Here is a 17,314-nt window from a genome sequence, read left to right on the forward strand (position 1 = left end):
GATCAATGCAGGTCTCAACCTAGCCCCATAAGGTATGACTTAAATGTCATATATGTAGTTTTAATCTTTTATAGGTACACCTTTGAAGTATGTCCTTGCCCTTCTATAAGTAATCTTCTATAGTTTTAATATTGAGGTATGTCATTACCCGCATTACAGATAGTTGACCTATCGAACCTGGCTTTAAGTACATCGCTACAGTCAAGATGAGAGGGTTTACAATAGGGGCAAAAAGCATGGAGTGAAGATATATGCATAGTATTACTGGGTCCTTTTGCTTACGAGTGGTGAAGTAGATTTACCGCTCCCCCTTGGAGGTCTTGATTGACATGTGCTACCACATTGAAGTGCTTGTAAGTTAAGTCATAGTTAGCCCCTTCATTTTCTCATTGCTTACCCCTTTGTCTTTGGTTTATAACATCATGATTACGTCACAACCCTCATTAACCATGTACAGAACGTCAACTCTATCATTCACCAGTAGTTGCTTATGATTGACAATCTTCGTAAAGAAGTAAAGGGGCTAAAAAAGGAGAGAGGGGACCCTGCACTTATTGCTAAGATAGAGGCTCGAGGGGCTGAGCTAGCAAGGCAACTATAGGAGGCTAAGCGACACTTTACCGATTATGCCGAGTAGTTGAGAAAGGTCTAGAGCAACAACCAAAACATGGAGAATGAGCTACTATGACTCACCCGAGAGCTAGATTCAATGAGAACATATAATTCGGAGCTCATTGCGTAAGTCGACACAGCCAATCAGTAGGTCATGAGCATCACTAAGTAGGTTCGTGGCCTGAAGGAGGCGTTGGAGACTGAGCAACGCATGATACTAAGGTATTGGGAGGAGACAATCACTGACTACAAGGCCTTCGCTAGGTTTAGGAGGGGCTTCGAGAGATCGAGAGTCATCTTATATTAGTATATGTAATATATCGCCTTAGCCTATTCCAGGAATAGATACATAAGGATGTAGCTTAAGGTAGATTCGTTTACTGATTACCTCGAGGATCAGTACATCCCGATAGCGCCCGAAGTGCCTTTTAACGATGGTCTTGACTCGCTACCTCATCTTAATGCGTAGCCTATTACAAGTCATCGAGTCTATCTGCATGACTTGCTCCTTGTGTCTTTTGTTTGTAGCATTATTAGGATTGTTCGTATGACCAGTCCTGTATCTTGGTAGGTTGGGACCTCATTTTAGATGCAGAGGCTCGACTAAATTGATGTAATCTATTTTAAGGCAATAGAACTTTATTTCTTTAGCTTACAACACTAACATCTTGTTAGCTATAGGTGCCTTGTAAGCCAATCGCGTGAGCGATAGCACGTGTGACATGCTATGTAGTCTTTTTACTTATTATTATTACTGGTATTTTCACACTTTATGTTACATGTTATGCATATTATGGTATCCATGAATCTATACAATGAGAATTAGATCGTGATAAAATCATAATAATTAGATTGATTCATCTTTAAACACATACCCTAAATAATCTTAGTCGTAGGTTACTCGAGAGGGCCATCGAGATAACTGGATAGATTAGTATATTGTATACTCGTTTATATGATAGAGGTAAATGTTCTCATAGTTGTTCATATAAGGACACTAAGGATACAGTGCAAGTGCTCATTCTAGAATGAGTTCATAGATTAATCAACTCACAGAATATTAGATGGTTAATAATACCTCATTGCTAGATAGCGATTTCGTGATCTCAATTGTATGTTTGGTCCTTAGACTTGAGACATCAAAGATGCCCTATAAAAATACTTCGTTCTTTGATACTAGACTTATAGGTTTAGTGGTTCCAAATCTAACATAACTAATCATCGGGAGTGGTAGTCAATCTTATGAGGGTAATTGAGTATCGATAGAGGATCATCCGCTCTCGATATCATAAAAGATTCTATGTGTTTTTGCTCAAGTAAATCCCTAACCAAGGTCATTCGGATTGAGAGAGAAAGTCCTCCGGAAGAATTTAATTGAAGCGAGACTCGAGTAAATTTCATATGAGCCTGATAATACCATGCTCAGTATATGATATTTGGGATATTAGATTGATGAGAGACTATAAATACTATCTGTATCGTCTAGGGACTATGATATAATGGCTTAATACGTCCGCAATCGATAGGTTGAGTGATATTATAAGAAAATAATTCATTGAGTTAGAAGAAGTTCTGATAGATATGACTCATAACCAACTCGATATTGATTTTAAAATATCACACACATATGATAAGTGTTGCAACGAGTTGAGATTTAGATATGAGATATCCGCTAGAGCCTCTATCTTATTATAATATAATAAACTCCTGAATTATTGTATCTCGTGAATAAAATCTAATAAAATTATTAGGTAAAGATTAACTAATCAAGATACTTGAATAATTAGATAAAGATTCAATACCCAATAAGAGAGAACTAAAAGGACATAGCCTATATATTTCAAAATAAAAATCTACTTAATAAGCAAAACAATCTACAACGTTCTCCTCCTTAAAGGTATAGAGGTTTGGCAGCTGCATACACCAATCTCAGGTCTATTGATGTTGTGAATATGGACAAAACATGTAAGCATGATTCCTAGCATCCATGACCCCTATGAGGAACCAAGAAAAATGAGATCCAAAAACCTAGATTGATGGAAACTCATCACAGATAATAATCATGCAAGGCTAATTCAGAATGCATAGATTGTGTAGGAGATGAAATCTCATGCCCACATGGAAAATGGATCTAAAACAGAGACAGGTCTCTGTCTCATGTGTGGAGGATCCACAGCTATAGCTGGTTGAATGCTTGCCTTTGGAGTCACCTCTACGTTGGCCTAAGAGCTTATCCACTCATACTGCCAACTCTTTATCTCATCCTGTTTCGAAATAGTGACATCAGAGTCTGCACCCTGGTCCTTCATTTTTCCCTCTCTGCTCCCAAGGCTTCAAATAAGAACATAATTAACCCAAACATTTCTTATAGAACAACCCAATTGGAGAAAACAATGAATCAAAGATGTGGGTTTTGGCACATGGACCTCACAAAGTTTTTAACATGTATAGTCTAGTCCTCCATAATACTATTTACACTGTTTCCTGCAAATAAAAATTCAATGAGAAAGCCCAACATATTCTTTTTCTCACATCCTAGCTCTAGTCTTTTCATTACATACATGCAAAACACTTCAGCAAAACTAGAACATCTTTTTAATAAATCCTTTGTCTACTATATTGATGTCACCTACACTGGATCATCAAATAAAAGTAAAAGGTAAAGTAAAAGCCATTTGATAGTGTACAAGAGAGAGACTACCATCAAGGAGGAACACGAACGCTTGCAGGCATGTACAACTTCCAACTCCTCTTTTGCTCTCCATACACCCTGACTTGGAAGTAGTCCATCATCTCTGCTGCTCTTTCTTTTCCTGCTGACCTATTCCGTCACAGTAATCAGTCTGGCTTTATGTCATGTTCTTTGTCGTCTGTATTCTGTGTAGTAGATTATTATATATCTTGGTGGGTTGTGATGGGTAGCTATAGATAGTATTAGTTGGTGGCAATAGCAATATCAGAGGTAGGGATGTATGGCTGGTGTATTGGCTGATTGATTGCTCATAGATGGCAGCTATTCCTTGTCATAATTCTCTAATTTTCTGTAGATAAGGGAATGTGAGGTGACACTGGAAGACCTTCCTATAATGCTTACACTTAGAAACTATAAGGAAAAAAATAGAAAAAAAAGGGGGGAACCATAAACCTTGAACCATTCTGCAGCTTCTCTTTTCTTATGTTCCACTATCCTTTTGCTTTACTAGGAGATACCTGATAGAAATCAAGCAAAAGTTCCAAAATGAGAGGAAACAGCCATAAGCTACTAGTGAAGTTTTCATGTAACAAAGGGCAGAGATCGAGGCTCACCTTTAAGGGGAGGCCTCGATCACTCCACTGGGATTCTTCTCGTCTACATTCCAATTTCTCCTTGACCAGAGAACCTGCTAAAGGTCACAAATGATCTGTAGTAAGTTTTATGTAGAAGAACCATTGCAAACTTAGTTAAATGAATTTGTTCAACAACAATTGTGCAGCTAGTGTTTCCCTTTTCCTTTTTACCTTGGCATCTGGAAGAAGCATGAGCTGAAGGAAGGCATGTCTAGTGACAAAGTGGTGGGCAGCAATGTGGAGGCAATTAAGTAGTCCTTGGTGCTGCTGTTGTTCACAATGTATGAAGTAGCCACGTCTTCACTGGCAGTGAAAGAGTCGAGCATGGATGAGGATTTTGTTGGGGAAGCAAATGGGCTATCAGGCAAGTTATGCTCAATGCTGCAGCCAAGTTATAGGCACATTAAACAAATTTAGCCATCTTGCTTCGGAAGGAGAAGAAAACATGACGGAACACATTATTCACTCATTGTTTGTTTATGTTGCACTTCAAAATATTGCAACTGTAAAAAGAATTATATGGGAGAGAACAAATAGTAGGTTGTTTGATGTTCAAGCAATTACCTTGGTTGGAAATCACTGTCTTCTTTGGGGTTCGGCTCACCGGCAGATTCCTCCTTATCTGCCTTCTGCTGGAGAAACCCATCGGAACTGTTGGGCTTCTCTTCTGGTAACACGGCACTGAGGCTCTTTTCTATATGAAGAGCATAAAGTCAACTACTAGCAAATCAAGCCATTAACTCTATCTTCAAAAGAACAACAAGAAAGTGGTCATGATAAGTTAACATACCCTCTGTTGGTGATCCTTCATGGCTACTGCTGCTACTACTGCTGGTATTACTGCTCCTATCAACATCACTAAGTGATTGAGTGACTGCGATAGCGGGGGAGTTGGAGAGGCCTCTTTTGTTGAGATTGAGCTGGAGATTCATAAATCGACTCCCTTGCAGCTCAATGGCTCGCTGCAGTTCTGCTGCTTGTTGCTGCTGCTCCATTAGCTTCCTTCTCAGCAGTAGTTCCTGACTGCTGCCGTTGTACAACCTCCTTGCTCCTGTTATGTCATCAGAAAAATACTTCACTAACCTTAAAAACAAAACATAATGATAACAAAGAGAAAAAAGGGAGAAAAACTGGTTAGAGGATCTAACCAAGCTGTTGAAGGTCATAGGCTTCGGTAGCGTCCAGGGCTGTGGGAGACATGCACATAGAGAAATCACCTCCTCTCTCAGCATGCTGCTGCTGTTTCCTGAGGTCAGAGGTTGCAAAGGCCACCATCAAACATGGTTACAATTCAGTGGCACAGATCAAAACCCACAATAAAAGATACTTCTTATTAAGGATGAGGAGGGAAGAGTGCCTGTACTTGTCGGGGACTTTTCCCTTCTCCTTGTAGGGCTTGACAAGAACTCGGGAATCACATACGAAGTGCGGGTTGCCCTTAGCCAAGATCAGCTTCACAGTCTCCGGGTAGACGAAGGTCACGAAGCCAAACATCCTCTTCTGCTGGTAAGGGATCCTCACGTCGTGCACAGGCCCATAGATGCTACGAACCGAACAAATAATCGCTAACTAAAGATTAGAACATGAAGGCAGAGGAAGGGAGATCATAAGCATTGAAGAACTGTAAAGCCATGTAGCGATCTGTAGGAACAAGAGAATTATCAACCAACCTAAAGTAGTTAGAGACATCCTCCTCGCTGAAGATGCTGTCAGCTGGGAAGGTCAAGTAGATCTGCCTCGAACCAGGATTTGCCATCAAATCGTTTCTTTCGAATCTTGATCTGCAGACAAACTTGTGGGTATCATCCCCCGCCAGCATCAGTGCTGCTGCCGCCGCCACAGCTGTAGCCCTGCAGCAATTTGAGATCCTCGAATTCAAAGACGCATCACTGAGACAGACGCCAAGTTGCAAACAATTTAATGCGAGAAAGATGGTACCTTTGGCTCTCATTTTGCTGCTGCTGCTGAAGCAAGAAGCTCAGGGAATTGCTGGAGGACAACGACGGAGATGGTGGCACTGAGCCCGTCTGGGAGTATGGAAACGCAGAGGCCATGAGCTGTGAAACGCCATCGATCCTCTGGCTCTTAGACCTTAGTAGCAGCTCCTGGCACTGCGGCTCCAACACCGCATCCATCTTGGTGACGCCGACCACGGAGGGCGCGACCACAGCTTCCTCTGGGAGCCCATGGAGGAACCGGCACGCAGTACCATTCTTGCAGTAGCCCCTAGCAAAGTAGAGGCACGGCCTCCATCCGAACCCGGCAGCGGGATCACCGAGGCCGAGGTCCGCGGCGGAGCAGCTCCGACGGTGGTAGTAGCCGTCGACTCCCGAGCCCACCCCGTAAGGGAAGAGCGTACAATCGCCGTTGCTGCTGGGGCTCCGACACTCGAGGTCCGGTTGAAACACGTCGCCTACGTGCTTCGAGGCGAAAGAAAGGGGGTAGCTGTAATCAGAGGCGGCGGCGGCGTCGCTGAGGAAGGAAAGCTGGTCCGAGCGATGAAACTCATCAATTAGGTCCCCACCGTCGCCACCGACGCCATAGAAGGGTGACGCTCTGAGATTACCGGGGCTCATGAGCTCGTCCGAGTTCTGGAATTCGTCCGACGACCCATTCAGACCGTTGCAGCCGCTACTGCTGTCGGAGCGCCATGAGGACGGGGAGGAGACAGCGAGCGGCGACGGGAGCCCCCTTGCGGGAAGGCGGGAGGCGGAGTTCTGGCGGCGGAGGAAGGGGGAAGCCGAACTGCCGCCGCCGAATGGCGTGCAGGGGGCAGAGGAGCTCGGGTCCGGGACGAGGCCGAGTTCCTTCCAAGCTTTCAAGACGAGGGAGCGCAGGAGTGACTCGGGGCCGAAGGCCAAGCGAATCATCTCCTTCTCGCCGTGCTCCTGCAGCAGGAGCAACCCCATGATCTTGGCGGCGTGCTCCGGGTCCAGGTTCTGGATCCTGGAGAACACTATCCTCGTCGCCTCGTAGGCGTCCATGCTTAAATCAATTGATTGGAGTGCTTCCCCTCCTCCTCCGCTTCTCCTCTTATAGCAAGACTGCAACAAAGAAGCCCAACCAGTGAGAGAGAGAGAGAGAGAGAGAGAGAGGCGAGTATTAAAGGTTGATGTTCGCTCTGCGGGGCTCCCATTAAAGGACATCAGAAACAAGTGATAAGAGAAAAAGGAGAGCCTAAGCATGCCTTCCTTCACAATTGAGTAGTAGTACTCGGGGCACTTACCCTGTCTTCCCCTCACTTGTAGTTCTTCAAGGTTGCAGCTCCCTGCCACCGACTGACTCCATTTCCGACGACGAGAACAGCTCTTCGACTGCAACGCCACCGTCTGCTATTACTTCGCCTGCAGAGTTTAGCCTCTGACTCGCGTATGGTCCCTATGCTCCTTCTCTTCACTTCTCCCGTGCTTTAGTCACACGGAAGAGATTAGTGAGATTTAGCAGACAAGGCAGTGGTTAAGACAGATCCCTCCACTCCACCCCCCCTTCCTCTCTTTCCTAACCTCGTTCTTTTGCTGTGCATGTTGAGCATCATACTTCATACCACATTCCGCAACAGGAGCTCACGCATCACTAACATTAGCTTCCTTATCACAGAGAATGGGATGAAAAGGAAGCTCGTGCAGTCGTCTTCGCCAGCTACAGCTTCTACCTTACTGCTGCAATAATTTTGTTGAGTAGACGACAACCATGGATGGTAAGTATCTGCTCAAGCAAGCTTAACGTTGCAAAGGTGGAAATGACTTGGCTTTACCCAAATCTAAAAGCAATAAATGACTCAAGACCTACCAAAATCCTTCTTCTGCCAAGATAGGAACTCAAAGAGTACTGGAGCTTCTATTATATGTCTGACATCATTATCAGATGGCACAGTGGCAGCTTGCAGGTACTACTGCAACCTGCAAATGCAAGGTTATTCTGCACTTGGATCTCTAATAGATAACTCAGATAGATGCATAGTGTTTCAGGAACGAACACGGAGTAGTAACAGGGAGCTGATCCATCTCCGGTGGCAGCGGTCCTCGGAAAGCAATGATTAGTGGTGGCATTGGAGACGTCTCCTGCTGCTGCTAATTGTTGCTCACAGTAGAATCTGGGAGCCACCTACCATACCTGTGGTTACATGTGTCCGATAGAGACGCAAACTGAGTAGAAACGTAGCCGCTTTTTAAGACCAAGATGTCGCCATTACTACTGTGGTGGTTGTGGTCTTCTTCCAGGAAGTGCCTCGCTGGGAGACTCCTCTTATTAAGGACTAATGTCCTTCTCAAGCACATCCCCCTTCCAAAATCTTGAGCATCTGCAAAGTACTAGATATATGAGAAATATCTTTAATTATATGAAACCAATCGTCTAACTCAAGAATAGCCAAACTTATACCATACTCACATCAAGCCAGCTAGCTCGCTAGCTACCTGCTCTTCCAACTTGTACCTGTTGGTTGCTTAGATTTTTCTTCCATCTGTTCTTCCATGAGAAGAAGTTCCTTCAGCTCTGTGGAAATTTCTTTCTCAGAACTGGATCTTCAATACTCTTGATGATCACACAGGTAACAAACTTCAAAATCTGAAAAATTTAGACCAGGATTTTCAAACTCATGATCACACTGTGTGCTTGATGACCAATTGAAATATGTTCGTCTTGCTCAAGGCAGTGAACTAGGCCTGCTCAATTTAGCTAGGTTGAGAAGAGTCAAAACGGTAAAAAGAATAATAGTATGGTTCATGCCTCGGAACATGAACTACAAACAATGTTGTCTCTAAAGATTCTTCAGTGGCATAGGAAGTGATCTTGCTTCCAGTTCTTATCAGTTGACAGTGAGATCATAATACGTACAGAGATTACATAACTTATGGGGACAGATAGAGCTGTCTTGGTGGACTCACAACTGATGACAGCACTCATTTGTCACTTGCGCAGACAACGTCAGGGTCAGGACTCAGCAAGATCGCTAGATAACAAGTTCGGTCACAAGATCACCATCAAATTGCCTGCGTAATTGGCTTTTCCCTTTCTCACTCTCTCCTCTTGCTCTCCGGTCACTTTTTACTGCGTAGCATTACTGCCCTTTCATTCCTTACCTTTCCTAATTCTTTCGCCCTTTTGATGAGAAGCTTCGTAGGTCTCCAAAAAGCTTCCTCCCTCTTTCTAGTTCTCAGACAATGCATGCAGTGGTGGCTCCATGATTCTTTTCCTAGTGGGAGTTTCATATCGTATGATAACATCATTAACGAAGAAAGTGGTGGAGATATACCACATACTGCTCCAAGGTGACATGATTGAACTACATCTCCCAGCCCCACCAAAGCCTCTCCACTGATTCAGCACCATGTGACAGTGTCAGACTCTCTGAGCTGCAATAACCTCTGCAATCACAGGAGTAGTAAATGACGAGAAGTTGCACTGTGTTAGATATTAGGTTTCACATTAACAGAGTACTATAACACATAGCTCGGCAACATAAGATTACATACACCAACCTGACTAATTTGAAAACCATGACCAAATTAAATAATTGTGGCACTACCCCCTCTTCAGATGTTTAGGAATTAAAACTTTGTAGGCTTGTTCCAAGAACACTCTGGCAGATTGGTTTCAGGGAGACCAATAAAATCTTTTAAGGTGATCCCCATCCCTCACCTTTATGGTCCCTCTCATTGTCCTCTAATGATATCTAGTATAATGACCAAAAAAGGCTACACTCTCTTCCAAGAGATGGAGAAAGAAAGTAGTGACTCTTGACTTAGCACTCCAGTTACCCAAGCAAGGATTATTCTGAAGTTGGAGTGACGAGTTCATGTCTCTGTGAATTCCCATGGAAACATCCTTTCAAGTGCCAGGGGCATACACTAAGAAAGGTGAGGAAGTAACCATCCTCCCCTGTGGGCATCAGCTGGATTCTTAGGTCACACCCCAACTTTAGGGCCAAAAATACAGGGAACCTTTTTTATCCCCTTCTTTCTTGTACCTTTTCTTCTGGAGGGAGAGGGTGGGTGGAAAAAAGCTGCAATCTTCTGCTGGGTGCAAACACTGCTCGACTACAGACAAACTTCATTTCCATGGCTTTTAGATAGATTACATATTGCCTTGATGCTTACTGTCTCAACAAAAAAAAAGATTTTACTTGTTCATTGTCCATCTACATGTTCCTCCCTCCCTGCCTTTTTCTTTTGATAATTGGAGGACTATTATATAAAAAGAAAGATCAGAACAAAATCATCATATCATATGAGCCAAAGTCACCGCACAAATGATGCCATTCATCTAAGGGGCTGGTGCTGTCTTCCTAAGGTTCAACCTTAATAATAACTATCAAAATGAGCTCACATCCCACCACTAATAGTTTAAACAAATCTCTACAACAAGGGCCAGCCGATGATAATTAGTGCTAGACAATCATGTTTTTTTTGCTTTTTAGGTATCCATGACTTCACTTTGTCTGCTTTTTTAGCTTATGGTATCATCTGCATATTTTTGTTGTATCAGCATATCTTCGGGGTAATCCCTTTTCTAAGGTGCAGCACCTTCATCTGAAGCCTTACTCTCCTCTAATTTGTAGACAATAAAATAACTGAACACAATTATTGTAGAAGTACGCTATGAAATGAGTGATATAAATTTATGCATAGATGAAATGAACAACTGGGTAGAAACAAGAATGCCAAGTTTCAGGTCAAGATTGAAAAGACTATTACTTGGAAGGAATCATAATTCAATCTAATAGCCCTCTTCAAAACCCCAAACAACCAAAACATACTTAATAGTTGGGAGTACTAATTTACTGTAACCACTCTCCATCCTGAGGTTTTAAGGCCAGCTATGTATTCACACAAGCAGAGAAAGCGAAAGAATAACAGAAACTACCACACAGTCCCTCTGGATGAAGTAACAAATTAAAGAGAGATACAAAAGCATTGCAGAAATAGGTTGCGATCCACCAAAGTATTCAAGAAATAGGTATTGGTTAAGAAGTCGTTTTCACTATGCATGGAAGGCACTCCATTAGTTCCTTTAGCACCAAAATTGACAAGCAATGAGGAGCAATGGAATAAAATATACACCCAAAGGCAGTCCAGCTAACTTCAAAAGGGCTATTTGCATCCTCCTTTCATCTGATTATTTCTTAAAACCAAGTACGGTAAAATTTATAATTTCCTATTGACATTCCACATTCATTTGAGTCTTGGTTTGTCTCCTAATTCTCCTCCATCTCTTGAAAGAAATGTTTTAGCTCCGCCTGCTGCTTGCTGCTACTTAAAGCTACAGCTTTGTCTAGGATATTTTCAACCATCGTTTTCTCATCTCTCACCTATTGTTTTGATACCTACCTTTTCTTGTTTGCATGAAATAACTAATAACACTGCTTGAAAAGCCTTGGTACTAAATTGACAGTGTCAGAAAATCCATTACTCACATTGTTGTCTTGGCCCATGACAATATGTAACCGATACCACCAACCTCCATGATTGAACTCTATAAGTGAAAGATTGCATACAAAAGAAAAAAAGGAAAATAGATACTGCTTGATGGCTGTAAACCTCAAAGACAATGACAACCACCATCCAGTTCAAAATTTTCATTATTTACAATCAACTAGAGCATCAACTTCCCCGGAACATTGGATCGACCTTAGCCACCATAATTAAGATTAATGGCTGTTCATTTCATGTTCATGTACCCTTTGTCAGGATCCAGCTCAGAAAGGTCGCTAGGTTCGTGAGCCTACCCACAATAATATAATTATGAACCCCACATAAACTGCTACGCAATAGTATAAGTTACATGTTGCATCAGTTTCCGTATCAAATGGCCCCTCAAGTGTGTCACGTTAAGCCATGGGGCAATAGTTGATGCATCATTAGACCAGCTATCAGTGAGCAGTATCACTAGAACCGAACCCCAAAGCAACAATCTCAGATTTTTGTATCGAATGACTCCTCAACCATGGAAAAAAACAACCTAAAGAACTTGCTAAAAGATTGATGCAAACATGAGCAGGTTACCAATAGAAAATGTTGGTCGTACAAACTGTAATGCTGATCGACTCTTTATCCTAACTCTTTATCCTGTCTTAACATTGCTACAATCAAGGGTTTACTTTTCCTGCTGAGCAATGGAGGAACCCAGGACTTAGTTACACAAAGCATCCAACCATATTTGCCTGTGTTCTTGACACAAGTCAGAGAACCCTTCCCAGGAGTTGATGAAAGAAACAATCTTTATGCTTGGCAAAATTTATGAAAGTAATTAGCCTCATGTGCTTTATGTAAGCAAAAGCCAGCTTACTTCTCTAGTAGAGCTTTTCTCATAAGAAAAACAAACTCAACCAATCCATTTTCTGCCATACCTCTGTGGCTTCAACTGCCACAACAATCTCAGCATAACTGAAATGGCCTTAATTATGGACCTTGCAATAATGAACACAAGCAGGCATGCATGCGCACACAGAAAGAAGAAACAACAATTTTGGTGCAGCAACCGTAGTCAACCAGTCATGGACTTCCACTAGAAGATTGAAGTTTAACATGTGCAAGAAGATGAATGATAATGTGAAATAGAAGGTCAAGAACAATAGCTGAACAGAAGAAGAAAAGAAAGATGTAGATAGAGTAATAACGCATACCTCTATATAAATATAGAAAAAGAATATACATATCACAAAAAAATTGAACAAATCAAACTTTTGAGAAAACATTAAAAGAACAAATGATTAGGTAGGACTGTGATTTGATCTCAGCATTAGTAACAGACGATCATTGACCATGAATCAATGAAGAACTACATTTTTTTAATTTATCAGTAATAACTTAAAAAGGCCTACAAACGGTTGGTAAATGTTACGAGGGCCAATTAACAAAGGGCACATGCTTTCCTAATGTGAGAGTACTTGATAGAGTAAAAGAGAATCATAACAAGGGAAGGAACGACATAAAGAAGAACCATAGTAACTTCATGTGTAAGGTTAGAGGTACGTAAGTAACAAAAGAAAATGCAACTGCTTTTATTAATTCGTCAACAGAACTAGCATACTAAGCAGAATAATCATAAAGAGAATGAATTAGCTTCGTAAGATTTTTCCCTCACGATTCATTTCCAGTCCAAGAATATGTATGTAACATGAATGTTGAAGCTTGTATATACTTGTAAAACAAATGTACAAGTACAAATGTCTACTGTTATCCATTGCATGGTGCTCATCAATGTAAAATTCATCAAGAGAAAAACAAATCCAGACATTAAACTCTTACTACAAGTTCCTCTGAAAGGAGCAGAAATAGGAACCACCATGCAACTGTCCTTTTCATGCAACCACATTGTGTGGTTGGAGATTTAACAATCAATGTAGTAGTATTTAGGGGAATCTTGCGGATTCTAGAATGAGGTAGAATGCACCCCGGTAGAGTGATATGCAATGGATGGACCTCTAGGAAACCACTAGGAAAATAGTATGTGCTATCATATTGTATAGTGTTCTTTCATAGGTGCCAAAGCAAACTAAGTGAATCCTCAGGACATATCTGATTATATGGGTGTCATCTTAAGATCAGTAAGGTGACATAGGTAACATCTATAATGAACTGGACTCCGGTGTAGCAGGGTGTTTCGTGAAAGCATTGTATTGACTCGGTGTTAAAGGCCACAACTAAGGGCCTAAGTGCAGTAAAAAAAAAATCCAAGCAAATACATGGACAAAGTTTACCAACAATGATTATGAATGCCATAGGTTAATGAGGAAAAGTGAAGGTTAGGAGCTATAAGTACTCCACTTCACCAAACATTCTACTCTCCTAGAGTGACAACTGAATCAGAATACTTTGTGTAGGTCACCCACAAGTGAAAACAGCCACATAAGCTACAGGCGACAAAGAGATCATTGTCTATGAAATGGTCAGGATCCACATATATGCATGGTGCAACACAAACTACAATTCCAATCACATGTGATGATATCCTCCAAAATAAATAAACAGCATCAATGTGCACTCCCAACAAAGATTTTCACCCCATCAAGAACAAGAGGAAAAAACCATTACTTGCCTTCAAAGATTAAAGAAAAATTGTTCAAGAATAGGATTATTTCCACATTAAGTGCCAATAACTCAAAATGTTAGTTGTAACACAACAGGATCAAAATCCAAAGATACAAGGAAGAAAGATTCTTAAAGATTGGAAACAAATAAAGCCCAATGATGCAACCCAGAAAAATGTCCAAAGAGAGGCAGAAGCTTCTCATGCTGGTCCCTTTCATGTACATCAAGGAACCTAAATCAAGCTCACAACAGAGCTAGGGAAGAACATAGAAAGAGAAAGACGGTCACACATGATCAGGCATAGTGACTTCATGTGATTCAACAGATAGGCCTACATCCATGAGTGAAGACAATGAAGAAAGCTTCATTAAGTGGAACTAGAAACCCACACCAACATAAGAGTCTCATGTAACAACAATAGCTCCTCTGAAATCCCACAAAAACAAGAAAAAGTAAAATAGATACCCTGACATAGAAGAGGAAAAAAATACAAATAATCATAACCAAACAACGTAGTAGATTCATATGGTTCAATTAATATATCTACATCCATTCCATGGGTGAAGTCATCAAGGTCAAATATGGTATCCAATATAAGAATGGAACACAAGAATAACAAAGTCTATCAAATCCCCATATGCAAGATCTATAAACCCTCAAATACAAGATAGATAAAGCCCCAGATACAATATTGACAGAATAGATGCCCTTAATCTACATGTCACCTACATATATATGCACACATACATATAAATGCATATAAACAGGATGTATCTAGACAGACCAAAAATATACAATTGGATCGGCCATTGGCCTCCTAAGGCTAAGACCAACTTATGAGGCTCCATCCTCCATGCTCTATAGCTGGAGTACTGACTGCAAAAAATCATATCAACGAGGTTCTCTCTTGTGAGATATTTCTCTTGTTAATTATACAATGAAAAACCAAATAGTAGGATATGCAACATACAAGAGATGCAAACTCAGGATCATAAAATGGCATCAAAAAAGCTACAGAATCCTGTCAAACTGAATATTGAAGTGAAAACCACAGACTGTTTCTAATTTTTTTGTGGTAAGTTTCAATAATCATTTGAAACCATATAATTGAAAATATTTGCATGAATATGTGATTTTAATGATGCAAACGAAATGAAACACATTAAGGAAATTAAACAGTTCATTTGATAACTATATCTAGAATAAACATTGCAGCTGCATTTTTCCTTTACATAAAATAAAAACAACTAACCTTTGGGTATAAAAAATATGTACAAATCATTTACAACAGTCTCACAAGAAAATTTGGCGTTTGAGATTGGTGTCAACTTGAGAATCATAAAAGACAAAAAAAATTATACACACAATGAGCATCAGATCCACGGTCAACAGTAAGGACAGTACCTTGGTTTGATTCCTCCATTTAGACCTTATAAGAACCCAGGTCTTTGTACCATGAGTTAAAAGCATGTGAGCTCAATATAATATAGTCCATAAGAGTAATTTTTGTATGCTCTGCATCTTCCAGTGAAAATGTTTTCATCCACTTGTTCAACTTTTATGAATGATTCGATGTGAAAAACAAAATTGGGTGGTCTCACAGCAAACTGGAATGTATTTGCACAGCTATGCCCATCAATCTATGAACGAAGAGCCTATAGAGAATAGGAAATGCATGATCTTACCAGCATAGGCTGCATTACTTCTGAAATCTGACCTCATATATGCTGGTTACTCATATAGACCTCACAATGATTTGATTTCCAATACCAAGTTCTTTAGATTGGCCAATATGGACATGCAGTCGATGCCCGTAACAACATTAGTAGGGCAAACTTGGGGCTTTCGGAGAAACGAATCTCGGCGAGGGCCATTACATTTACGATCCCATTTGCAAAAATTACAGCACAAGGAATTTAGATAAGGCCGTAATGGTCACCTCGTCATGATGAATGTCTCTGTTATTTAACCTCGCGGAATCTCTGTATCTCATGCCACACCTCATCTCGTTCAGATCCATCTGAAAACAAAGGGGGAAAAATAGGAGACAACACAGATCACACGAGCTACAAGTAACAGCAATGTGGACCAAATCGAATCCCTTCAAGAAAGTCCTTCGAGAAAGGCTCAGATTGAACTCCCACACACATTTCTTGGAATCAACAGACTCCAGGATCGTAATCCCACATGATATCGAGACACCGGTGATCTGCTCCTCGAAACCCCTCCGCGCGTTGCGAGATGGAATCAGACGTCTGCATCCAACCATCGACTGCATACCCGTTTCCATCGGCAACAGCCACTCTCCTTCCACAGACTTAAACTAATCATAAAACATTTAAATTATATTGAGCGATTTCACTAAACAAACCTCTATGTTAGGTCTCGAGGCGTCCTTATAGAGTGACGGCGATAGAAAAAAATATGCGCATCATCTAAGAAAAATGAAAATAGGGACATCTATCCTGAATTTTAAAAAAAATAACGAATAAAAAAATAGGTTTTTTCTTTTTTTTTTAATCAAGGGAGATGCGTTTGGATCAACCTACTTGAGTTGGTTGGTCGATGATCACTTGTCTGAGATGCTTTAGTATTATGATAAAAAAACTTCGTCTCTATTTCCAAACGCATCTCAGTTAAGCGATCATCGACCAATGATTCAAAGTAGGTTCTATTGTGATTTGATGTCTCAGGAAGTGATCGTTGGCTGAATTCAACATCCGATATATATCAAGGGTTGTCATCAAGACTCAAGCATCGATGAATTTCATACTGAAGCTAACTCTCTCACTTAAGATTGAAGTCAGATGAGCACACCCCCTTTATCTAGATCTTATTAGTTGATGGTTTCGCCACATCAAAAAGGGATAGTGCCTAACTTATCTTGAAATGTTCGAACAACTACTTTGAGTTCAAAATCTGTAACAATAAAGTTGAATATTAAGCACTTCTCTTAGGGCTTCGACTCATCTGGAAACTCCAAGTGCAATACTTGATGATGTTTAATAACACACAACTAGTCAAGTAGTTAAAAGCTATGAAACTCGAGATCTGACCATAGCGACATTCTTTACGAAAGTGCGATAGTTAGCCCGAGACTTCTCTCGACTCAACATATTGTGAGTTTTTCTCGTAAAAAATATCCAGGCTGATGCACTAACTAGATTAGCCTCAAAACCCCACAAAGAACCACTGATCCCTGACCAAATCCACGACTCCATTGTGTCTGTAACACCAAAATCAAAACCACAAACAAAAAGAATGAGAACAAAAAGAGAAACTTGACACTGATCTACGCAATTAAATCGAATTAACACAAATTAAGACGAACCCAGAAGGAGGAG

The 17,314-nt window shown here is 40.9% G+C and overlaps 1 protein-coding gene across 4 annotated transcripts; it reads right to left on the reverse strand.

The window, feature by feature from the left end:
- Positions 1-3,184: 3,184 nt before the first annotated feature.
- On the reverse strand, positions 3,185-8,168 carry LOC135653117 (zinc finger CCCH domain-containing protein 53-like). 4 transcript variants are annotated; one of them, XM_065174617.1, is made up of 11 exons: positions 7,729-8,168; positions 7,166-7,595; positions 5,878-6,983; positions 5,610-5,789; positions 5,297-5,482; positions 5,088-5,185; positions 4,730-4,990; positions 4,504-4,633; positions 4,111-4,320; positions 3,919-3,995; positions 3,185-3,822 (listed from the first exon to the last, which is right to left on the reverse strand). In XM_065174617.1, exons 3-10 carry the CDS (start codon positions 6,921-6,923, stop codon positions 3,962-3,964), a joined length of 2,145 nt encoding a protein of 714 aa, XP_065030689.1. In that variant the 5' UTR covers positions 6,924-6,983; positions 7,166-7,595; positions 7,729-8,168; the 3' UTR covers positions 3,185-3,822; positions 3,919-3,961. The 4 variants fall into 4 exon arrangements, 3 of the variants coding, with proteins under 3 accessions (XP_065030689.1, XP_065030690.1, XP_065030691.1); XM_065174618.1 differs by having other exon boundaries at positions 3,919-3,992; positions 7,166-7,598; XR_010502326.1 differs by lacking the exon at positions 7,729-8,168 and having other exon boundaries at positions 3,365-3,433; positions 3,758-3,822; positions 7,166-7,305.
- Positions 8,169-17,314: the final 9,146 nt, after the last annotated feature.

This window comes from Musa acuminata, chromosome BXJ3-11 (assembly GCF_036884655.1).
Source record: "Musa acuminata AAA Group cultivar baxijiao chromosome BXJ3-11, Cavendish_Baxijiao_AAA, whole genome shotgun sequence".
Lineage (NCBI taxonomy): Eukaryota > Viridiplantae > Streptophyta > Magnoliopsida > Zingiberales > Musaceae > Musa > Musa acuminata.

What these genes read in the sequence shown, in the direction of transcription:
- LOC135653117 (XM_065174617.1), bottom strand. Translation starts at nt 6,923, where the DNA reads ATGGACGCCTACGAGGCGACGAGGATAGTGTTCTCCAGGATCCAGAAC. An exon ending in CTATGACCTTCAACAGCTTG is followed by an intron (nt 4,991 to 5,087) that starts GTTAGATCCTCT and finishes ATGACATAACAG; the next exon opens with GAGCAAGGAGGTTGTACAAC. An exon ending in TGCTTCTTCCAGATGCCAAG is followed by an intron (nt 3,996 to 4,110) that starts GTAAAAAGGAAA and finishes TGTGACCTTTAG; the next exon opens with CAGGTTCTCTGGTCAAGGAG.